This window comes from Sciurus vulgaris (assembly GCF_902686455.1).
Source record: "Sciurus vulgaris genome assembly, chromosome: 15".
Taxonomy (NCBI): Eukaryota; Metazoa; Chordata; class Mammalia; order Rodentia; family Sciuridae; genus Sciurus; species Sciurus vulgaris.
Window position 1 is genome coordinate 18,314,255 of NC_136476.1, and position 25,391 is coordinate 18,339,645.

A 25,391-nucleotide genomic window follows, 5' to 3' on the forward strand; every position below is an offset into this window, starting at 1 on the left:
AGGGAGTGTTCAGTCTAGACATTTGAGAGTCAAGATCCAAAGATTTTCTCTCTTTTAAATTATTAATGGAAAGAAAAATTGTTTCAGGAGATGCCCAGTGCTGTCAACTAGGAAGGAATATGTCCAACGATGTTATTTTAAAAGGGCTTTCTCGAGTGGTAGCTATAGGAATTGCATCAGACTGGCCAGAGCTATAGCAGGTGAGCTCTGACTGCCAGCAAGAGTGATCAGAAACACAAGAACAATGAGGAGAGACGGGGGAATACCCAAAGGAGCCCTCTCTCTTGGCCTGTTTCCCACACTGGCCTGCAGAGCTTGTCCACAGCACAAGAAACCAAGTAGCACAGGCAGATTGTCCAGCTATGAATTGGTTCAGATTCTTTGTAACTCTTTTTTTTCCTACCATTTGACCCCATCACAAACACATTAAATAAACAGGTGGACTCAGAAAGACCTGCCAGCAAGTCAGAGAGAGAATTTGGTGAGAAAGTAGTGTGGTCTCGTCCATCTATATTCTTCCCATTGCCATGGATCAGTAAGAGGCCCAGCGGCCCTGGGAGCCCTCCCTCTGGCCTCTTCTTCTCAGCCTCTCACTACTGTCTTGGTTTCCATGAACCCCGTCCAACCCAGTTCTGCCTGAGCTTGACTGTCAAGACAAGTCCTGTTGTCTTGACAGTCCTGTTGTCTATTCCAGACCAGCTGTTGTGGTTCGGCTCTTGAACCCAATTTGGGATTCTCTGTTGGTTGGATTCAAACCATATTGACACTGGGGCAGCTCTTTTTTGTGTAACTGGCTTGCCATAGCCCTCTTATTTGTATTGCAGCGTGAGACAGTAAATACAAAGAGGGGTAAGGGTCCCCTTCAGCATCCTGTGCCCCCTGCTACTGGTTGACAGGAGTTCTCTAAGCTGGCCCCATGTGCCCAGCTACAGTCTGATGCAGGGCCCCAGAGAACCTTTTTCTGCTCCTACCCTTTCCTTCCTCCTGAGCTGGATGCTTGCTTCTTCACAGGTTCTATAAACATAGCAGAATTTGGGGTGTGTGAAAGTTTCTGGTAGCACCTCAGAGCTGAGTTTATTTTCCCCAGAAATAGTAGGTGCTGCTACCAGAGGGGGTAGGCCTGCCCTTCTCAGAAACATCACCTGATGATGCTCCACCAGTGATGACGCACAGTAGCCCCAACCACTTAGGCACCGAGAGGTTCATGCGGAGCTTTGGACTCCCCAGGAGGTGGTCACTTCTCCTGTTACCAGTTGCATTATTGACTTGGGCACCTGACACCACTGGAAACAATCCACCAAATGGACACTGAGGTCAAGAGTTAGCTTCAGCTCACAAGTGGATGTGCTAGAGCTGGCCCAGCTGCCCAAACAGCATCCAGAAAGATGGAAAACTTTTGGATGTACCAGTTGGAGTGTCAGGAAGGAGAGGTAGGTGCATCCTCAGGCTTCACAACAATGTTTACTGTTTTGCTTTTAGTTCTTCATCTCATCCTGTCAAGTCATTAGCTGTTCTCTGCCTTTCCCTTGAGAGTAGAAATAAGTGAGCAAAGCAGGATGGAGGGAATGTAACCAGCTTTGTGAATCCAGCAACCTGGAGGGAGAAGAGACCTTCTGGTCACTTAGCAAGGTGCTTAGAAGGTGTGCTCATCACTGTCTCCATCAGAGCTGCATTCTGAGTCTCCACATCCTAAGAAGTTAGTACTTGGGACCCTGCAGTCTCCCATTCCATGCTGTGTTGCATCTTTTGTTTCTGTGGTGTTAATGAAAAACGCATGGTGATTAGTGCCCTGTAAGGAACTGCTTTGCTAGTAAGTGAAGTAATGGGTGTAAGATGCCTTTGTACAGTGCCTGGCACAGTAAGCCCTTTGAAAATGGTAACCGCTACTGTTCTTTGCAGATACTTACTATTGCAGCACATCTTGTGCTCTTAGTTGCATCTCTTAAGATGGATTAAAACCAACTTTGGTTTTTCTTCCACTGAGCTTAGGACCAGTGAATAAACCTGGGAATAAAAGTGTGGGGAGACCACCAAGGAATGAATGAGTGGACTTGAAAGGGGAAATGAATGAAAGGCTCCCTCATTTGTCCAAATCGTGATGCATTTCAAACACACACAGGCTGTTTCAAAGCAGGGAAAGGTAATCTCTGTTGATAGATCAACTTTATCAGGTGTTAAGATGGTTCATGCATACACAGGTGACTCTGGTTTATAGTTAACTGGATATTTATTTTTGGCTTTTGAGAACAGAAGCTTATAACCCTTATGATGGTGATATAATGAATTATTTGTGTGACCTCTATGACAAAATTGCCCACTATGCAGAGTGCTGCCTGGTAAGGCTTCCTGGGGCTTCACGTGGTTCGGGTCTTCTTTCACACAGGTTTAATGGACTTGGGGCTGGGAATGGGAGAGCTTTGCCTATGGGGAGAGAGAGAACAGAAATGGGTGGAATAGTTTAACTGACAGTTATCTCAAAATGTTCCACTGGTATTAATTGAATCCATTATAAATGTATATATAAAACACTTCGTTAAGCCTAGGCTATTATCATTTTAATGACATAATTATGCCCCTACAATGTGCCTATACCAACTTTCTGACTTCACCACATTAAGGAAACACAAATGTGCATTGATAATATAGTTTGAATTGAGAGTGAATAATTATGGAATTCTTAACCAGTTTCAATTTTCAGACATTCAAATATATCTTAGGGTAAGAAAAAAAAAAAAACAATCATTTATGGGGGGGTTAATAATTCTAATGTGAAATAAGGTTAATTTAAAGCAGCATAGATCCTCGAAGGAAAAAAGTACATTCATTTGAGAAAAAAAGATAAAGCCAGATAAAGAAATAAGCATTAGAGAAAAAGCTATTTAAAGACACTGGAATTCAAAAGCCCCACATAGTTTCAAAACAATGTTCACCAGAAGAACTAGGGCATGAGCTATGGCCTGCTCTGGGTAACCACACTTTTTGAAATCCCATATGAAAAAGACATGGAATTAGAATGTTCCAGCTGGAAAGGAATGGAATGACCAGGTGCTTTGTTACAGTGTATACGAAATACCACCTTTGAGAACACTTGTTCCCATTGAGGTACCCACTGTTCCACTAATCCTGTGGGGATGCACTATTTGCGAGAGAGAGGAGACAGACCATGACCAAGGAGCAGTGAAAACACAGAGGCATGTGGGTACCAAGAACCACAAGAACACAGAAGAGCAATGGAATGTGTGTTCAGAACCTACACTGTTACCTGTTTTCTCATTTCCTTTTTCCTCTGATAAGACCGGTATCCATGCCTCTTTCCATCCAGCATATGTATTGAATTCCTATTGTATATTTTATGAGGGGCTCTGTATTAGGCACTTTGAAAGGAAACATATAAATTAATCATAAACCCTGCTTATTATTAAAATAGTGTAATTAAAGACTATCATATAGTATTACATTTTTTATAAAATCCAAGGGAGAAAATGAGGCACTGTCAGAATGGTGCAGATAAGATGCTTGCAAGCAATTCTTTCAGGAGGGGGGTGGTTCCTGTCAGTTCAGAGAACTGGGAAGACTGTGTGAAAGGGTAATTTTTGGAAATGAACCTTTGGAAACTCATGGACATGGGGAGTTCAGAAAAGAACATAAACAAATCCATGAACAGAAACATGCAAGTTATATACCAGGAAAAAAATCATTTTTTTTTTCTTGATGATAAAGAAGAAACAAAAATGGAGGGGAAGCAGTAAAGTATTAAGGCCAAATCTGAGAGGACCCTCAGTGACAGATGAACCTAGAATTTATTCTGTAAGCAGAGGAAGGCTAGAGATGATTTAATTGAGGATGTCTTGCTCAGAGCGTGTTAAAACTGTGTTTAAAATTACAGTAAATAGGTACTTAGAAAGAGTTCCCTTGTACTAACCATAAACACTCATGGGGTACTGTAGGCTGCTTGGTCACTTTAAAAAAGAAGAAACACCTTATTTCAAGAAACACCTTATTTTCAAGTTCTATGAATTGTTTCATGTGTAAAATTAGTAGATAGCTCAGTCCCAGGTGGAAATGGCAAAACTATAACATTTTTAAATATTCTCCTACCCTTCATTATAATGAATTTTGATCACCAAGTGTCCTTGGAGAACAGGAACAGCATTCACTGGTACTGCTGGGGTCTTTCACCAGGTGTCCTAATTAGCAGGATATCAAGGTCATGCCTGAGCTTGGCTATAAATTAACAATGGGACAGGGCAAATGCATGTGATTCTCTTTTGAAAATCAGTCACTGTAATAGCATCACTCTCAACACTTTTTATCCCAAAATGACTTCTTAGACTGGAGACCAGGGACATGCCAGAAGTTGTACGCAGCCATTGTATGTACTCCCCAGCTTTAGCCAGTAATGAGCTGTTCTTAGCAACATACCATCAAGTGTGTTGAGGCCTGTGAGTTAATAGAAAGTCTTTGTAGTATGATTTTATAGAGCCTTCTGTTTACTTTTGAATTTTACCTATTAATGGAATTTTAATGAGGAAGGAGACCAGATGATGAGGAAAGTATCCCCATGGGTGTATGTTGGCCTTGTGAGCAGTCTTCCAGAGGGCTGAAATAATTTTCTTAAAGTTGGGACTCTAAGAGATGGCTAACATTTGGTGAGTGTTTTATGATGCCCACACACTGAGCTTTAGTGTTAACACTAGTCAGTCCTCACATCAATCCCAGGAGGTGGGTAGTAACTGTTCTTCCCATTTCTCAGGAAGGATTAGAGAGAATGGTCTACCTGTCCCAGACTCAGAGCTGTGAGTGATAGAGCCAGAATTCAGACTCTAGTTTGCCAGAGGCCAGGACTTGAGCATTACTTCACTATCCTGAGACACAAGATACAAGTTTACTTGTCAGGTCACAATATAAAATCAAAATAGCAGTCTTTTTTCAAGGGAGAAACGTCACTTGTGACCCCTGTGATCACACTGTGCTATTGAAAATGGACCTTAATATTGGAAAGTGGATCGAGGTGGGTTTGAAGACTTAATGTCTTAGGAACTGATTGATGTTTACTTCAGCCAATCAGTAGCCTTTGTGCTGGGGTTTTCTGGGTCCCACACACTGTGACAGGGACACTGTAACAATGGCTTCCACTAGATATGTAGGTGGCCTCTCCTCCCCATTGTTTGGGCCCATCATGGCAACTCTTGCATCACATTTTAACCACAGGGTGGGGTGTTCTAAAGATTCCCTGCATAAATGGACCTTCAACTTGTGATTAATTCACTTAAAATGAGGACCATAGTGTTTCATAGTACGGGGAAGAAAGGATCCAATTAGAACTTCACTTTGGGAAAAAAACTAAAGATTATAAATATAAAATTATATTTCTAACTATAACAGCTAGATTATAATTTCTAACTATATACAGATTCTTAGAGTACTAGTGTTGATTTTGGGGCGTTATCATATTTTTTTCAAAAAAAAAAAAGAGCATTGAATCACACAATAAAATAGACTTCTTTGATTCACATGTAATTTTTGCAGCATGATCATAAAGGGTCTTTTCAGTTATAAAGCAGACTATTTCAGCAAAAGTATGTAAGGGCTGAATCAGTTTTTCTAAGGGCCTGTCCATGATTTGATATTTCAGTTAGTCTCTTGCAAAGCTCTTCTATTTTCATCATTCGCATTTATCTTTGTTGTCTTAGTCCATTTTCCACTGCTATCACAAATACCACAGACTGGATAATTTATGAAGAATGGAAATTTATTTGCCTCACAGTTCTGGAGGCTGGGAAATCTAAGACCCCAGTTTCAGCATCTGCTGAGGTCCTACCCTCTGTCATAACATGGCAGAAGACAGGAGAGCAAATGGGAGACAGATAAGTAAGAGGGCTGAACCCTCTTTTTGACAACTACCCTACTCCACAGTAGCATCATTAGTCCATTGGTGGGGGCAGTGTCCCCTGATCACCACATAAAGGTCCCATCTCTCAACACAATTGCATTGGGGATTAAGTTTCTAGTGCACGGATTTGGGAATATACATTCAAACCAAAGCACTTTTTTTTTTCTTTTACCTTTTCCGTTCTAATTTTATGTGAAAAAAGATGTCAAACAGAATTTTAGGGGTAATCATATTCTTTAATTTTATAAAGATCCCAGTAGGAATGTTGACCCCAATCCTTCCCAGCTGAGCAGAGTTAATTTTCCAAGGATGAAACAATGACCTGGATAGTGATTTATATTTGATGACAGTACAGTGTTCTTAGGATCATCAACATTATATTCTTGCGTACCGTATATGTTTTTATTGAGACATTTGTACATTTTTATGTACAAGATGTGTGATACATTATGTGTGATAACAAAGCAGGCATTTACACCTCAACCATTAATCATTTTATATGGTGGGAATTTTACACTCTTCTCATCATTTTTAAATATGTAGTAGACTGTTTTAATGAATAGTTACCTCACTGTAGGAAAGAACCAGAAGCGATTCTTCCCCTCTGTGTTTGGGGTTCCCTCCTCCCAGACCTTCCCAGTCTCTAGTAACCACTATGCTGTTCTGTTCTACAAGGTTGACTTGATGTTTTCCACAAATGAGTGAGAGAATGTGGAATTTGTCTTTCTGGTTCTGACTTCTTTCACTTAATTTAATGAAGCGTTTCAACATTGCTGCGAACGATAGGATTTCATTCTTCTTATGGCCAAATAGTATTCTATTATGTAAAGGTACCACATTTTATTTAACCTCTGAAGAGCATTAGGGTTGATTCCATGTTTTTGGCTCTTGGGAAAAGTGCAGCAATAAACTTGGGAGTGCAAGTATCTTTTTAGTTTAATGATTTCATCTCCTTTGGGTATATTCCCTAGTAGAATAACTGGATCAGACTGCAGTCCTAGTTTTCGTTTTTTTGATCAATCTCCATACCGTTTTCCCTAATGGCTGTATTAATTTACATTCTTACCAACAGTATGTAAGAGTTCCCATTTCTCCACTTCCTTGCCAGTGTTTGTTATTTTTGTAATAACAGCCATTCTAACTGGGATAATGTCTCATTATAGTTGTGATTTACATTTCTCTAGTGATTAGTGAAATTAAGTATTTTTTCATGTACTTGTTGGCCATGTCTATGCCATCCTTTGAGAAGTGTTTGGTCTTTTTTTTTTTTTTCCTATTTTTTTGCTGTTTGTGTTTTGCATTTTCATTAGTCCATTTTAGTTATTTATAATATTAGAGAAGTATTTGGTTCTTTAGCCCATTTTTTAATTAGATTTTTTTGATTCAGTGTTTTGAGTTCCTTCTATATTCTGGATGTCCGTCCCTTGTCAGATGAATAATTTGCACTTATTTTCTCACATTCTGTAGCTTGTTTCTTAATTCTGTTGATTACTTCCTTTGCTGTGCAGAAGCTTCTTAGTTTGATACAATCCCATCTGTCAATTTTTTTACTTTTGTTGCCTGTGCCTTTGGGGTCCTATCAAGAAATTATTGCTTACAAAGTGGTTCCCCTGTGTCTTCTTGTAGGTTTAATTTCAGGTTTAAGATTTAGGTTTTTGATTCATTTTTTAGTTGATTTTTGTGTATAGTGAGAGGAAGAATCTAGTTTCATTCTCCAGAATAAGCATGTAAAATTTTACCAGGAGCATTTACTGAAGACTTTTCTTTCTCCATTTTATGTTCTTAGTGCTTTTATTGAAAATCTTTCAATATATGAGCATGGATTAGCTTTTGGGCTCTCTATTCTGTTCTGTTGGTCTATGTGTCTATTTTTATGCCAGTAGCATGCTGTGTTATTATTATAATTTTACAGTATATTTTGAAGTCAGGTATTGTAATGCCTCCAGCATCCTGCACCCCCACCACCCTCAGGATTGCTTTGGATATTCTCAGTCTTTCTTGGTTCCATATGCATTTTAGGACTGTTTTTTTTCTATATCTGTGGAAAAAAATCATTTGTATTTTGAGGGGAATTACATTGGACAGTATCATTTTAACAATATTGTTTCTTCCAATCTATGAATATGGGATATCTTTCCATTATTTTGTGTTCTTTATGATTACTTTCATCAGTGTTTTATACTTTTCCTTTTAGAGATCTTTCACTTCTTTGGTTAAGTTCATTCCTAAATATTTCTTGTAGCTGGTTTGAATGGGATTGCTTTCTCAATTTCTACTGGGTTTTGCATGTTACTTTTGTGTCCTGCAACTTTACTGAATTCATTTATGAGTTCTAACAAGTTTTTGTGGAGTATGTAGGTTTTTCTGTGAATTGAATCATGTCATATGTAAATATGAATAATTTAGCTATTTCTTTTCTGATTTAGATGCCCTTTATTTCTCTACCTTCCCTCATTGCCCTTGCTAAGACTTCTAGTACTATATTAAATAAGAGTGGTGAGAGTAGACATTTTGTCTGCTGGTCCCAGAGGAAACACTTTCAGCTTTTCCTCATTTGGTATGATACGGCTGTGGGTTTTTCATATGTGTGACCTTTAGTATTTTGTGATCAATTCCCTCTCTTCCAGTTTATTGACAGTTTTTATCATGATGGATGTTCAGTCTATCAGATTGTTTTTCTACATCTATTAAAATGATCATATGTTTTTTGTTCTTTGTATTATATGTATTGATTTGCATATGTTGAATCATCCTTTCATGCTTGGGATAAGCCCCACTTAATCAAGGTCTGTCAGCTTTTTGATGTGCTGTTGGATTTTGTTTGCTAATATTTTATTGAGAATTTTTGTATGTGTGTTCACCAGTGGTATGGGTCTGTAGTTTTCCTATTGTACCTTTGCTTTTTTTTTATATCAGATGTTTTTAATGCCAATTTTTTTATTGTAAACAAATGGGATACATGTTGTTTCTCTGTACATGGCATAAAGGCATACTATTTGTGTAATCATGAATTTACATAGGGTAATGTTTGATTCATTGTTATTTTTTCCCTTCCCCCCACCCCTCCCACCCCTCTTTTCCCTCTATACAGTCCTTCCTTCCTCCATTCTTGCCCCCCTCCCTAACCCTAACTCTAACCCTAACACTAACCCCTCGTACCTTTGCTTTTGGTTATCAGGGTAATACTGGCCTCACGAAAAGAATGCGGCAGAGTTCCTTCCATTTCAATTTTTTGGTATAGTTTAAGAAGAATAATTTCCAAAATTATTGGAATTAGATCTTCTTTAAATATTTTATAGAATTCATCATTTGTAAAGTCCTGGTGATGTTTTTAATTATTGCTTCATTCTCATTACTCATTATTGGTCAATTTAGATTTTTTGTTTCTTCTTAATTTTTTAGATTATATGTGTTCAGGAACTTATCCATTTCTTCTGGGTTTTCTGAGCACAGGATGGTTCAGAGTAGTTTCTTACGATCTTTTTGGTTTTCTGTGGTACTAGTTGTAATGTCTTTTTCACCCCTGATTTTGTTTGGGTCTCCTCCACTTTTTTCTTGTTTAGTCCAGCTAAAGGTTTGTCAGTTTTAAAAAGTTAATTCTTTATTTCATTGATCTTTGTTATTTTGGGGTTAGTTTTGGGGTTTTTTTGTTGTTATTGTTGATTTTTGTATGTGTGGTGCTGGGGATTGAACCCAGGGGTGCTCTACCCACCCCCAGTTCTTTTTATTTTTTATTTTGAGACAGATTTTCACTAAGTTGTTGAGGATGTCCTCAAACTTAATTCTGCCCCAGCCTCCAAGCAGCTGATATTAGAGGCATGAGCCACCATGCCCAGCTGCTTTTTTAGTTCTGATTTTATTTTTTATGCCCTCATTTTATTATTTCTTTTTTTCTACTAACCTTGGGTTTGATTTGTTCACTCTTCTAGATCTTTAAGGTACATTATTAGGTCATTTATTTGAGATGTTTCTGGTGTTTTTTGATGTATGCATGTTATGGTTTAAATATGAGGTATCCCCCAAAAGCTCATGTGTGAGACAATGCAAGAATTTTCAGAAGTGAAATGATCAGATTAAGAGAGATGTGACCTCATCAGTGGGTTAAGCAACTGAATGAATTAACTAGCTGATAACTGCAGGCAGGTGGGGTATGACTGGAGGAGGTAGGTCACTGGGTTGTGCCTTTGGGGTTTATATTTTGTTCTTTGTGTTATAATCACAAGGACAAAACTCTACTTCCTTATTTCCATGTTCTGAGCTGCTTTCCTCCTCCATACCCTTCTGCCATGATGTTCTGCCTCACCTCAGTCCCAGAGCAATGGAGTAAGATATCTATGGAATGAGACTTCTGAAACTGTGAGCACCAAATAAACATTTTCTCCTCTAGTTGTTCTTGTCAGGTCTTTAATCATAGTGACCAAAAACTGACTAAAACGATGCATTTATTGCCATAAACTTCCCTCTCAGCACTGTATTTGTTGTATTCCACAATTTTGATTTATTGTACTGTCATTAGTTTCTAGAATTTTTTATTTCTCTTATTTCATTACCAATTAGTCAAGTAGAAACATGATATTCAGTTTTCATGTATTTGTATACTTCCCATTCTTTTTGTTGATTTGTAGTTTTAATCCACTGTGATCTGAGAAGATAAATTATATGATTTCACTTTTTTGAGACAGGGCATTCCTAAGTTGCTTAGGCTGGCCTCAAACTTGTAATCCTCCTGCCTTAGCCTCCTGAGTAGCTGGGATTATAGGCATGTACCACCTCATATGGCTTTAATTTTAAAAACTATTGAGACTTATTTGAAGCCTAATATATGTTGTACAGAATATTCCATGTGCTGATGAGAACATGTATTCTGCTATTGGATGAAATGTTATGTAAACGTCTATTGGGTCCATTTGGGATAGTGTCGGTATGTTTCTTTGTTGATTTTCTGTCTGGTTGACCTGTCTATTGAGGAAAGTGGAATATTGACATCCCCCACTATTATTGTCATAGAGTCAATCTCTCCTCTTTAGATTTAATAATATTTGCTTTATGTATTTGAGTGATCCCATGTTGGATGCATCTGTCTTTACAATTGTTATATCTTCTTGCCAAATATATCCTTTCATCTATCTATGTATACCTTCTTTGTCTCTTTTTATCGTTTTTTTTTTTTTTTTAATTTAAAGTTACTGTAGCTGATATGAATGTAGTTACTCCTGCTCACTTTTTAGTTTCTGCATGCATGGTATATCTTTCTTCCAACCTTCACTTTGGGTCTATCTGTTGTTTTTGAGTGAAGTGAGTTCCTCATAGGCACCATATAGCTGTGGTTTTTTTTATTGCTGTTGTTTGGTTTTATATCCATTCAGCCAGTCTCTGACTGGTAAATTTAATCCACTGACATTCAGGGTTATTATTGATGGTTTAACTTCATCCTGTTGCTAATTGTATTCTGCTTACTTTCTGTATTTTTTGTTCCTCTCAACTTCTTTTGTTATCTATTTTTGTGATGCTAAGGTTTGATTCTCTTTATCTTTGGTGTATCTCTCCTTCTAGTGAGTTTTTTATTTCCATGTGTTTTCCTATGATAGTTATCCCACCTTTTCATGTCTAATATAGGAATCCCTTAAGCATTTCTTATGGGGCTGATCGGATGGTGATGAATTCCCTCAGTTTCTGCTTATTTGACAAAAACTTTCTATTTTAAAAGATAACTTTGCTGGGTTAAATATTCATAATTGGCTGGTCTGGTTTTGTTTGTTTTCTTTCAGTATTTTGAATGTATCAACTCGTTCTCTTCTAGTCTATAAGGTTTCTCCTGAGAAATCTGTAAGTTTCATGGGCCTTCTCTTACATGTGACTTAAACTTTTCTCTTGCTGTTTTAAGACAGTGGCCACTGTTGGCAGAGGACAACTTGTGCTCGTAACCTGTGGGTCTCCCCTACTACACTGGGAGCTCCCTGTGGACAGGCAGGGATGTGGGCTTATTCAGACACTGTCAGGACTTCAGTATTGAATGACTGAGTCACTGGTCTGGGGAGAGCTCACTTTCTTTGACTGGAACTTCTCCACCAGTCCTTCAAGATCTTTTAAACATCTTGCCAAACCACAGCTTTGCTCTTGGAAGCTGGGCCCAAGTCCTTGGGCCTTTCTTGGAAGAGAAGGGTTCATTGTCCATTAGAAAAAGTCAGGGCCCTTCACCACTAGCTGTGGGGTATTATTATCATCCTGTGAACTCTTCCAGATCATCATCATCTTTTCCTGCAGATTTCTGAGGGTGAAAAGGATTAAGGGAAAGGGAAGAGAGCCCAGAGTAAAACCTTGATCCCTCACTCCTTTAGATCATCCAACCCCACTCAGGAAATAGTTATGAAATCCCCATATCAGACTTCTTCAGTGAGGACAACAGGACAAAGACTCAACAAAAAAAAATCAGCCCCTGGACAGAGAGTAGGAGGTGTTTCAAGCCCATGTGATCCTCAGACACTTCCCTGTCTGCCCTCGGCCTGGTCTCGGCTGCCCTGAGAGAGCCTTGCTGTTCCTCCTCCCTCCCTCCCTCCCATGTTATTCCCTGACTACTGCACAGTGTTCAGGATTCAGCAGAAGCCTTGCCTTTCCCATGATGCACTTCCCAAGACACACCCTCCTGTAGAACTGATCACTCCCAGCTCAGTACAGATTGATAGCCTAGCCACAGGCCACAGCCCTGTCTTCACATGTCGGCTTCCTCTCATTCTCTGGAAGTTCATTGCCTTCCTCGTTGTATCCTGGCCCAGAGTTAGGAACACAGGTAGACACCAAGATGCCTACTGTAGGAATGAATGAACAGTAATTCTTTGCATGCCACTTTCCTCCCCCAGAGGCCTAGTGGAAGGGTGCCTGGAACCATGTCTGTTTCATCCTGACCACAGCAGCATAGTGATTGCCCCTAGGAGATAGTTGTTCATTCCAAATTAAAATGAATGATCACCTTTCCCTGGGGATGTTTTAGCATGCTGAGGCCACCTCTACACCGTGCCTTTGGATGGGTGTTATGGTTTGGCTATGAGGTGTCCTGCAAAAGCTTATGTGTGAGATAATGCAAGAAGGTTCAGTGGAGAAATGATTGGGTTTAGAGAGTCTTAATCGGTGAATTGATCCCTGATGGGATTAACTGAGTCGTAACTGGAAGCAGATAGGGTATGGCTGGAGGAGGTGGGAATTGGGGTGTGGCTTTGGGGTATATATATTTGTATCTGGTGAGTGGAGTCTCTCTCTGCTTCCTGTTGGTCATGTTTGGTAGTTTCCCTCTACCAAACTCGTCCACCATGATGTTCTGCCTCACTTCCAACTCTGAGGAATGGAGCCAACCTTGTATCTACTAAGACCTCTGAAACTGTGAGCCCTTTAATAAACCCTTCCTCCTCTACACAGCTGTGCTGGTCAGGTCATTTAGTCCCAGCAGCAAAACAGCTGACTAAGACTATTCTCTTGTTTTGCATTGAGAGAATTAAGATTTGAGGCCAAGAACTCTACTTTGTGGAGTCCCAGAGTGGGGGAAATAAAACTTGGATCACAGTTGTGAGGGGTCTACTCAGACATAATCTACAGAAGAACAAGGTATTATGCTCTTATAATTATACAGAAGAGCACCCCTGAAGGTCAGCTTGAAACATAGCATCCTGAACACTCGTCCTTGTCAAGCACTAACCTGTATGAATTCCCTAACCCACACTTACTGTCCCCACTTGGTCTCTGCTCAAGATTGACTATCGCCCCCAACAGCCCAGAAGGCACGAGACTCCAGACAGGAATATGTGTTGATAACTTCTACTTTTTCTCTCATATTTTATTAGGTAAATTTTGCCCCTCATACATTCTTTGAAAGTTAAAAAGTATTATCTAATTTGTGTTTTCTTCCACTTTAAAGAGGTGAACGTTGGAAGTAACAGAAAGGGTTTTAGAAGCAGAATTTTGAATATCTTTATTTCAAAGGAGGCTGGGTCTGATTGAAGGTGCCTGTCCACCCTTGACTTGGTGACTAGTGGTGTGTGATGATGTGTAGGCTTTTGCTAGATGGGGTCCTTTCTTTTGAGACAGCTCTTTTTCAAAGAACTTTACTGGGGCCCAGGTTAGAGTCTTCACAGGCAAAGGCCATTTATCTAATACAAAACCCAGATTGGATTTCTCCACATGGCAATGGAGGGACAGAATTAGAAGAGGGCTTGCCACTGACCACTGAAGGATATGGAAAATGACAACGCCCAGGAAGAAAGGAGGGCAGTGTGACCCAGGAGGAGGGAGGGAGTCGGAGAAGGCAAACATTCATCCCTTCCCAGGGACAATGAATCCTGAAGGGAGGAGGCGAAGACTGTGCTCTGGGCTCTGGTTTTTCATGCTTTCCCAGTGAGGATGAATCCCAGAGGGAGAAAACAGTGAACTAAGGGTAACAACGGGTCCCGGAGGAAGAAGATGAACAGTGAACTCTGGCTGGGCTCTGGATTTTCATCCCTTCCCAGTAATAATGAGTTTTGGACTTTTACAGCTTTTTTCCTGACTGCCCAAACTGACACATTCTGCTTAAGTCTAAAATGATTAATCCACCCTCATCATGACCTATAAAACTCAGACCCCATCTATAACTGGCAACCATTTTCTACCCTGAAAATGAGCCCCTCAGCTGCCTGACTCATCGACTCCAAGGCTTTATAAACAGCAGCACTGCATCCATTGAGGTCTGCTCCCCTCTCGCTTATTTGTATTTGCAACCACTAACAACTAAACCAAGAAATCAGTAGGCATCTGTTTCTCATGCAAGTTGAGATCATTTATTCAGCACCTACATTGGCTGAGCATTTAGTGTCTGTAAGACCTAAGGCTAGGCACTTGGATAAGTTGAAGGAGACAAGATCCCTATCACCTAAGAGCTCCCGGGGCTGAGCGCCATACACATATATATGATCATTGCAAACAGCACACACCATCAGGGAGGAAGTGTACTAAGACAGAAAGCAGTGAGATGAGCCCTTATGAATGGAATACTGACTGGAAGAGAGAAGAGGGAACTCTGTAGATGGAGGTCGTTTCATCACACGTGCACACAGAAAGAAATTCACCTGAGCTTTGCATACAGGCTACAGCATCTGGTGTCTTCCAAGAAGAAGTCCCTGAAACGTTTGATGTGGGTCCACAAGAGCCTTGTGAGGATGGTGTCCCCTTCTCAGTTTCATTAGCTCCTTTTCCCTAGCGTTCCCTAAGGGGCAGTCAGCTCTGGTCACTTAGCTGAGCTGTGGGGTCTGAGCTCCCTCATTCATTTCCCCACCCACTATCCAGATAATGTGGGCTTGGACATCATCCTAGGACAATCTAGTACCTGCAAGGTTGTAAGGAATCTGTTTTTAGAACACTGGAGCCAAGAATAAATAGGAAATAGGGGACTCTCAGGAGGATTTTTTTTAATAAAGATGTTGTACAGGGAGCTAGGGGAATCCAGTCATAAATATCAAAGGAAACTGTTCAGATTTGAAAAACTGGGAGACATTTAAGGGCATTAATTCTCACAAAGACGTTGCTACGTTAATTTTGAATAGACCTAACAATGCTAAATCAGCAAGTACCTATCAGCCTTCTTGGGTGCCAAGAAAAAATTGTTTTTGAAGGTAGTCAAGACTGCTTCACTGTGGTCAGGGGCTGTGGGACACTTTGTGCCCACACTCTTGGCTTTACTGCAATGCCCAATTTCTGGTGTGAATATTTAAGGGGTTCATTACTCCTCACCTCTCTGCCCAGAATTGGATAATATATGGACTGATGGGAAACAAGTCCAATCCATAGTCTGGGTTCGTACAGCTCTTGATCTGAATAGTAATGCACTTTACTGTATTGTCTTTTGGTTCATTTGCTGACCACTACAATTCAGACTTTTTGGAAAAGATATCTTTATTTTTACCTAATGGGACATTATGTGAGCGATCCCCTGGTCTATTAATGTGCTCTCCTCCCCAGAACTGTTGTTTTGTGAGATATCCTCCCTGTGCAAAGGTGTTTTTTACTAATGCCTCTGGCTTTCACTTCCCCAAGGGGCCAGCCAGTCAGTCATGGATTCCAGCAAACACTAGGGGTAGTTTGATTTCTTTCGCCTGGGACTTCCCTCTCCTGGCTCACATCCCTGCACTTCCTGGGAGAATGTATCCTGTGTGACCTCTGTGTTTTATGGCTGCCGTCAGGCATGACCCACACCGGGAAGCAGAGCCCTTGCTCTCAGAGGGCCACTGCTGCAGAATTCTTAGCCATCTCTGTGGCTCTCCTGAATGTGCCCTCATCTCCCAGGATTTCAGGAGCAGGAAGAAATATTCTCAAATCATCTGGGACACGTTTCCAGAGCCTGTTTGTCCCAGGTCTGTGCTTGCTGGCTTTATTTGGTCATTTGCTCACGGAGCACCTGCTGTATTGTGGGCCCCAACTCAGAAGTTTCACGCTCATGTCTAGCAGGGCCTGCCTGGGCACCCACCTCCCACTCCCCAAACCTTATTTTCGAATGTGTCATTTGGCAAAGGATTTCTGAACCATTCTAAGAGCATACAAGGTTACGTGCTTTGGATGTCCAAATTTCTCTGAATTAAGTCAGACAACATATCTGAAATCTGAACTTACCAGGGAAACACTAGTGTGGTTTCCAGTCATCAAAATCAGTCCCAGCTGCATCTTTAAAATCATATGCTTTTTCCTTTCCATTCAGATTATCTTGGGCATGATTTTAGAAGGCATTTGTTAATCTAGGTATTTGTATTCTTCTTTAAAAAAAAACTTTGTATAATACCCTTAGGGCAATTTATTTAGGACTGTCAGTTTGATAGCCAACTTTTTCCATGTTTTCTTTCAATAGTTGGCCTAAGGGGAAAGAGAAGGATCCAGAGCTATAAAACTCTTTGGAGGGATGGCAGGAACAGAAAAGCAAGCCTGGACACCCAGGGCCTATTCTGTGCAGTTGGAGGCAGCTCCTTTCTGAAGGAGTTCTTCTCCACTGAAGTATCCAATCATTAGTAGTCCGCTGGACTCCTCTGTTCGTCCCCGCATCCTGGGCTGGGTGTTGCCATGTCCCCTGGGTCTCATTGCTGTCTATCCTCTTGCTGTGTTCTAGTCTCCATCTCCTGGCAGTTCCTCACCCTGGGTGCAGAGTCACTCGAGTACACCCCTTCATCCCAGTGACCCCGCGGAAGCCTCCACGAATAAAGAGGTAGGGGCCATGTGTTTGCACAGCCATCAGCCCATTGTGCTTTATCTAACACTGCTCTTTGATGTCTGCTGCCCCTGCAGCACTCCTGGCCCAAATTACCTCAGGGAGGAAAACTCTGGTTTTTCCTCTCCAGTGTGTATAGTTTATCCTATATGGTAAAACCATTCCATCCTATTTGCTAGCCATGGTTGTTTATTTTAATTAATTTTAATCTACTTTTATGGGCAAAATTAAAAATTTATGTCCTCATGCACACTAGTCACATTTCAAGTGCTCAGTGGCCACCTGTGGCTACTGTATTGGACATAGCAGGTTACAGGATATTTGCATCATTGTAGAGAGTGCTGTTGGATAGCACTGGACACTGGACATCAGAAAATCCAAGTACCAGCATCCTTCCTCTGGCATCAGTTGCCTTCTGATACCATGGATTCAGTTGCCATTTGATTTGGGAAATGGGTTGGTTTATTAAATACCCATTTATTTCAGCCCCAAGTGAAATCTAAGCACCATATGTCCCAGTTTACCGGGACTATGGTTCAAGTTCACACCTGATTGTCAGCACACCTCTCTCCAATGTGCTGACCAAGAAAACTTTGTGATGATGGGAATGTTCTACTTCTGTACTGTTGGACAGGGTGGTCCCCAACCTCACATTTTCCTAACCTGCCTTGAAATGCAGCCAGTGGGGCTGAGGAACTGGGTTGGTTTTCATTAACTTAAAAGGCACATGTAGCTGGATGCTACTGCATGGAGCCACTCTAAGGAGTTCCTGTTGGACAGGTTGCATGTTCAGCCCTACTTACAGAGAACTCGTTGCGCTGTGGCAGAGAGCAAGAAGTGAGAAGATGCTATTTGTTCCTTCTGAAGTTTCTGGGGCTACAAAAGGGCAGGTGTTTTTCCCAGAGGGAAGAACCTTCTCCAGCACCCAATGCCCTTTTACGCCCAGGGTAACTGTCATCCCACCTATTTGTGGGCCAGCACCAGGTAAATATGACCTGTATAATCTGTGCATGAGCTCCAAATACAGATGCTTCCTCTTCTATACTGCAGAGATGTGTCAAGAGGTGAGCCACTAATGAATGATTGAGTTCTCTTGTTGCAATGCAACACTAAAATTATCAGCGACAGGAGAGAACCTGTTTTAACTGAGTGGCCAGATGGCTTTTAAAGGGAGTCTTAGCTAAAGTTTACCCTTAAAGTGCCATGGAATATATATGCTATTCGTGGGATGGGAGAAGCATATTTTTTATTAAAGTATATATCAAACATTCTCTGAAATGGCACTAGCATTAGACTAGAAATATATTTTTGTCTTCTTCCAGTCTGTCCTCTGACCCTAGGGTCACAGTTTCTGCTGGTCCCCCATTTCAGTTTGGGTCCAAAATAATAGAATGACAACTGCAATGATAAAGCAGTAATGAGCATTATCAGTTATGAGCATATACAGTATTCCAAGGACCAGACAGGGAAAATCAGATAGTACCTCATTTACTCCTTAAGTAGTTCTGTGAGGTAGATATAATTGCCTTTGTTTCTTAGTTGAGAATGCTAAGAGGTTAAGTAACTTACGTGAGGTCACAGAGCTCGCAAGTGGCCAGCCAGGATCTGCTACCTGTGGAGTGGAAATATTTCCAGCTCACAGACTGCAAGGACAAGGTAACTTGTCGGTAATTATTGTAATTGCGAAGCCTCCAGCCTTGCACATGGTTGGCGTGAGTCCCAGGGAAACCCAAAGATATCAGACTTTGGCTCTTGAATGTAACTTATTAACTCTTGAGTGCTAAGGGTTGACTGATGTTCATCTCAGTCCACATGTGAGAAAATAAAGGGCTAATCAGATGTCTGAATATCCAGCCTTTGATTAGGCATCAGATATAATGAGCAAGGCAAATTTGTTAGTTTTTCAATTCTACAAGACTTGGCTCATGCTTCTGCACTATCCTTAGAAATAATGATGAAATCCTCCTTGTGTGCAATAATTAAAGATTCTTCATTTTCACCAACTTTTTTTTTAATTGATTACCCAGAAACCAAAGAAAGCTAGTCATGAGTTCATAATTAGTAAGTAAATGTACAAATGTTTACCATGTAAGCTCTAAATAAAACAGCAACTTTTATAGGCCCTAGACTAAAGAAATTCTTTTTTGTAGTGTCTGCTAAAATGTGGACACTGTCTTTGACATTCACATTCAGGAAAGTATCCTTAATAGCCTAAGAAAATCCAAAATGGCATCCTGGATGTATTTGGAGACCAAGCAGTGTAACTCTCAATACTGCAGAGCTCTTGCTACTGGGGACAAGGGCAGGGAGATGGTTGGTGAATTATAATGTAAGACTTCAGCCATTATGAAGGAAGGCACCTTCCATTTGTGTAACAGGGTTTATGGGAGTTGTTCTGTAAGTCTATCAGAATTCTGTTGTTACTCACCTGACCTTGTCCTGACTGGAAAGTTGGAAAGTAAATGAATGTAAGGCACTACTAAAATTGGAGTTCTTTCTCCTATTCACACAACCTGGCTTATACTTGGTGTGTATTTCTCCATAAATACATTAGCGGCCAATAACATTTTCATTCCTGATGCACAAGAAATCCCCCCACTTTTGCTGTGAGGAGCCATTAGTATGAGCACATCTGCCCCAGGTTTTCCTGCAAAGTTGCCCTGTGTGGTCTATTGTGTGATTTGCTAGGGATTTTACCATTGCCCTGAATTGAAATAGTCTTCAACTGCACCCAGTTTTTCACATAACAATTAACATTACAATTATTAGACCATAGTGTATTAACTAATCAATCATACCTTTGCCTTCCAATCTCCCAAGTAAAGGGCACTATATAAAGGGCTGTATAAAGTGCTAGGTTAGGAATTATTTTCCTTATGACATCCCAGCATTACCTTTTATTGAGGTCAATCTATGGGAGCCGCTATCCGTGCTAGATACCCTTCTCTAAAAGGCTTATATTTAAATGATCACATCATACCTGGAGATGCCTCAGCAATAAAAATCTTCGGCCATGCAACTACCTTTTGCACTGTATAAGGACTCCTAGTTTTAATATGAGCTCTCCTGCAATGCTTTCAGGAAACTAAGCCCTGCCCAGATTTATCAGCTACAAGTTCTGTCACTATTTGAAGCAGAGTGAATTTCCAACCTCTTACAGAGTTATGTCTAGGACATTTCCTTCTGGAAGGAGCTTGTGGTAAGTGTTGCTCCTCTGAGTGCTACATGAAACTGCCGCCAAGTCATGGTTCTAGAAGGTTTTCTAGCTCCTCATATGTCTTCCAACAGTGCTGTTAGAAGACTGGCCTCTGCGGGGAGATATTAACATAAGAGATACCAGGAATTTGAATTTACTCCTTGTTGTGTTCTTACTTAAGGAAAACATAATAATGACTTAGATAATGCAATTTTCAACTGAAATCAGTAAGAGATGAAGGGGAGGAAACAAAGTCTAACACACATTTTTAGCAGAGATCCTTGCAGCATAGATACAAGTAAACTTCTCCCAGGGAATCTTAATTTCTGTGTATTAATTATGTTTTGGGTACTTTGACTAACCAACTGTTTTTCCCATGGAATGCAGAATTGTGAGAATATAAATTGTGCCCTTTTAATTGCTGATTATAGATTTTGGTCTGTGTGATATTATTTAAGCTGACAGAGCTCTGTTTATGAAATGTGGCGTTTCAGATTATCTAACACTTTGAATGGCCTAATCTGGGTTTGAAGTAACCTTGAATAATAAATGCACATTTTCTCCACACTTCCCTTTCTCCAACCAAAAATGGTTGAAACTGGTTAACAAATGCCACTGGTGATGTGTTTCTTTTTCATGTTGCATGGATGGTGTGTTAATGCATATTTCATCATGCTTTGCCTTTTTGAAACCTCTTGTCTTAATTTACAGTCAAGAAAAAGCTTGGCTTCATTCCCAACCTACGTTGAAGGTAAGAGCTCAAAATATTGAGCACTGAATATTGAGCATATGAATCATTCAGCATTTGGGGCATTTCAAGCACTGGAGATAAGGAAATAGTGGGAAAACGGGCCACAGAAATACCAATTCCCAGTGTTAACAGTCTTAGGATCTTAAAGTATAATAGCTACGAACCTCTCAGAAACCCTCTTCCCTGCCTCCCCATGTGGATAGCAACCCTGAGCCTGGAGGTGAGATTCTAGGCTTCATCCAGTGTTACACAGCTTAGTTATGGTCACACTGGATCTGAAACCCAAGTCTCCTTACTGCTAGCCCAGTGTACCTCTTGCATCACTCAAAGATAGTTCAAGTGGGAATGAATTTGAGGGAAGAAATTTTGCTCCTCTTTGTAAGACATTGTCAGCAATTCCTATCTCTTGCTTAGATGAGTAACATTTATTGAGCATCTAGTCTGGGTCAGGAACTGTTCTAAGGACTTTGTATGTAATAAGTAGTTAAATCCATACATTAATCTTGGGATGTGGGTTTTATTATTTTCCTCATGTTATGGCAGAAGAGAACTGAGGTATCAAGAGGGTGAATAACTTGGCCAAGCTGAAGCAGTTAGCAAGCCACAGAGCCAGGTTGTGACGAATGGGCAGGCTGACTCCAGTATTCTCTGCAGGGATGCCACATCTGATTGTGCAGTTTATTCACTGCAAAAGGGGAACCCATCAAGAGGCCTAGTGGGACCAAAATATTGCTCAAGCTTTGTATCCCTTTTGTGGCATTTGAGGTCATGCCACCCTATTGGGGTGTCAGTTTCTCATTCACAGAGTCTGTCTCTGGCTAGAGGCGGCCCTGATGCTATAACTGGAGATGGCACGTGGTTTTTCAAGTAAGTAAATTGCCATCTTCTTGAAGGAGGCCATGCCTGGTCTTTGGCCCCTGCGAGGTAATGGTTGGGATGCTCTACTGCCTGGGACTGTGTTACCAGAGTTCATAAACCTTCATGAGGCCTCAGGCCACAAGCTCAAACAAGATCCTAGTTTTGGTTTAGTAACTCCTGTTTCTTTATTAAATAATCTTAAGTTATTTGCATCATTTTTGTAAATCGCTGAAATTCCATGAGAGTACCTTGGGAAGTTTCCAGAAGTTTGGAACTTCCCTTCTTCATATCCATCCCTCCAGACCTAGGGATTTTCAGGTCCAGTCCTGAGTGGGAGGATGCAACCTGGGTTCCTTGACTCACAGGGCAATTGCAGGCCTCATGGGGTAGAAAAATGTGCTCTAAAATGCCACTATGAAACCTGCAGTTCTTTGATGCAGGATCATTATAGTTTTAATTAAAAAAAAAATAGGACTGGGGATATAGTTCAGTTGGTAGAGTGCTTGCCTTGCAAGCACAAGGCCCTGGGTTCAATCCCCAGCACTGAAAAAAAAATTAAATATACTGGCACCAAGCCTAAAGTGAACTTATGAAAGTGGGACTTTTTTTTAATTTCTGGGCATGATAGAGAGACATATACATTCAATTATAGTCAATTTCTCTGAAGGATAAATGGCATAAGGTTATATCTCAAACTTAAAATTTGTTTAGATCTGATATTTGTGTGCCTTTGTTGCTAGGCACTTATGTTATAATTTAAATATTATTTAGATTTCCCTTAGGCATACCTGCATACTCACTGCCATTGCAAAGGGACCCCTTTCAGTGAATACTGCTAAAGCAGATGGCTATATCAAAGCCCCACAGAAAAAGGAAAGATGGGTTTGACATTATATTTTAAAAACAGATGGAAGGTTCTTAAAATTATCCCAGGTGAGATTTTTTTTTCTCAATATCTGGTTGGCAAAAAACGATTTAGTAACAGTATAAATCCATCACTAGGAGCTTATCATAGAAGACTGGCAATTTTTTTTTTTTTTTACTTTATATTGAACATAGTGTGGGTCCAAAACTGTCTGTGTTACCTTACAGTGGTGATTCCCCACTTTACAAGTAAAAAGCGTATCATAAATAACCTGCCTCCTCAAAGAGTTCTAGAGTAGGAACCTGTAGCTGCTGAGCATGATGCATATTACTTTAATTTGGGGGGTGGTATGTAGGTGGTCCTGATTAGAGTTTGATGCCCCTATTTAAAATTCAAGATTAAGGCTTGATTTACTCTGCTGGAGAGAACAGAAATCTTTTATTTTCCTTGGAATTGATCAGTGTGTGGGCATAGACCCATGGGCATTATGGCCTCTAAGTTGGCAAGCATGGTACCGTGGCTTTGGGCAGTGTTATCTGTCTCATAGCATCAGGGTCAGATGCCATCATAGGAATCTAGATGTTCTGAAACATCCCGTTTTTCTAATTAAATGTGTTTCCTCCAGGAGATATGAATGGGTGACAAGTAGGCAGTGCTATAAAATGACATTTTCCAATAAGGCAGCCTTCTATTCACCTAACCATTTATTCAGAAGACATCCAGCTGTTAGCCATGAGGTGGCCAGCACTGAAATATGACAGAAATGAGTATGATGTAGTCCCTGCCCCTAAGAAGTTAGTCTTATCACTAGACTCTGTTTCAGATTTAAGTCAATACTTGCATCATTTCAGATGGCTCTTAGAAACTGTGCCTTCTGTATGGAAAGGAGGGGTGAGTCCAGGCTGACATGGATGCCTTAGACCACCTCTGCCAGCAGGGAGCATGGGGAAGGGATACATCATCTGGATGGGGGCCTGCCCAGGGTGGCTTTGCTCACCACTCTTCTCTCTATGTTACAGTTCCTGGACCTTGTGATCCTGAAGATTTGATCGATGGAATCATTTTTGCTGCCAATTACCTTGGCTCTACTCAGCTGCTCTCAGACAAAACTCCCTCCAAAAATGTACGCATGATGCAGGCCCAGGAAGCAGTTAGCAGGATCAAGGTGAGGGGGTGTGCAAGGTTGGAGGGCGATGGTGGGCAACTGCAGGCATCTGAGAAGTTTGTAGCATCTCCCATACCCGTGTCTAATCCAAGTTTAGAGAGTGGATTGAAATAACATGATAAGGCTGGGGATATGGCTCAGTTGGTAGAGTGCCTGCCTCGCAAGCACATGGCCCTGAGTTCAATCCCCAGCACTGCAAAAAAAAAAAAAAGAAATAACATGATAAGCAGGGCTCATCCATGGCCCTGCTCACAGTTCTAAACAGGAAAGGATTTCTAATATGCACTGGAGTCTTTTTATATAAACATTATCAATTTAGGTCATTCTCACTAGCTAGTCTTGAGGAAGAATACATATAGTCATAGACCGAAAATTTGATACAACGAGGAAGGATGTCATTTTGAATATTGTACCTCAAATGTGGGATAAATTCCTGGATGTCCACTGACAGAGTCAGTGACTTAACCATTTGTGTTGGAATTTGTTCAAACTAGGTGGCATTGCTTTTTAACCAGTCGATCCTGTTCAAGCTAGCCTAAACTAGTTAGCTTCAAGTAAAATGAAAATCTAACCTGACTAGTCTGAATCAATCAGGGCAAAGCTAATCCAGTTTAAACTAGTTTGAGCCAGTCATAACCTGTTTCAATCTGTTTTACAAAGACTTGAAAAAACCTATTTGGTCATTCACAACTAGTTTGAAAAAGCCCAGACCAGTTTGATCCCATGAAAATGCAGAACTCTAGAATCTCCACCACGAGGCCAGAAATACCTAGAAACATAAACACACTAGGACAACAGGGACACTTAATATGTGTTCGTGCCATGTGCACCCAGCCCTTAGAACCACAGAGTGTCAATTCTAAAATCCAGAACTAGGCATTTCCAGCAAATTTGAATAAGTTAGGACTCACCAAAATGGACTTATCCAGTGTCAACTGAGCAAAATTGACCCCCCTGCAAAGGGCCATTCCCTTTTCCATGCCTTTTCTCACACATTCCCAAGGTGCATCCTGGCATGGCAGTGTGGAATAAGAAAGAAGGATGAGTAGAAGGCTGTAAAAGAGAGACCTTAATCTTTTGATTAAAGAAAAATATCCCTTCAGCACCTTTGTGTGAAGGGCTGTGCCAGATCCTAGGAAGGAGGCAGAGGAGAAATTGGTGACATAGGACTCAAGCCAGCAGGTGGACAGGGTATGCCAAAGGAGCAGAAGGGTATCAGCTACCAATGTCACAATCAGAGGTCCAGGCCTCTTACCTGAGCTGATTCCAGTGGTTGCACATGTCCAAGTTCTGCCATGTGGTTGGTGGATATTGAAAAGGTCCTATTTCCATTGCTGCCTTAGCTATCATGTTTTGAGCCCCCAGCTTCCCAGCTATTCTGCAGTTCCCAGGATGCTGTGTGCATGTCGCCGGGTCCCCTCTCATTGCTTCCTCATCAAGCAGCTCTC

The 25,391-nt window shown here is 40.8% G+C and overlaps 1 protein-coding gene across 1 annotated transcript in view; it reads left to right on the forward strand.

Moving 5' to 3' along the window:
- APBA1 (amyloid beta precursor protein binding family A member 1) overlaps positions 1–25,391 on the forward strand; it is a 149,094-nt gene that overhangs the window by 90,332 nt on the left and 33,371 nt on the right. Inside the window, 3 exon segments of the mRNA XM_079112980.1 lie at positions 17,010–17,105; positions 21,016–21,055; positions 23,798–23,943. Of these exon segments, the coding sequence (XP_078969106.1) occupies positions 17,010–17,105; positions 21,016–21,055; positions 23,798–23,943 (282 nt within the window).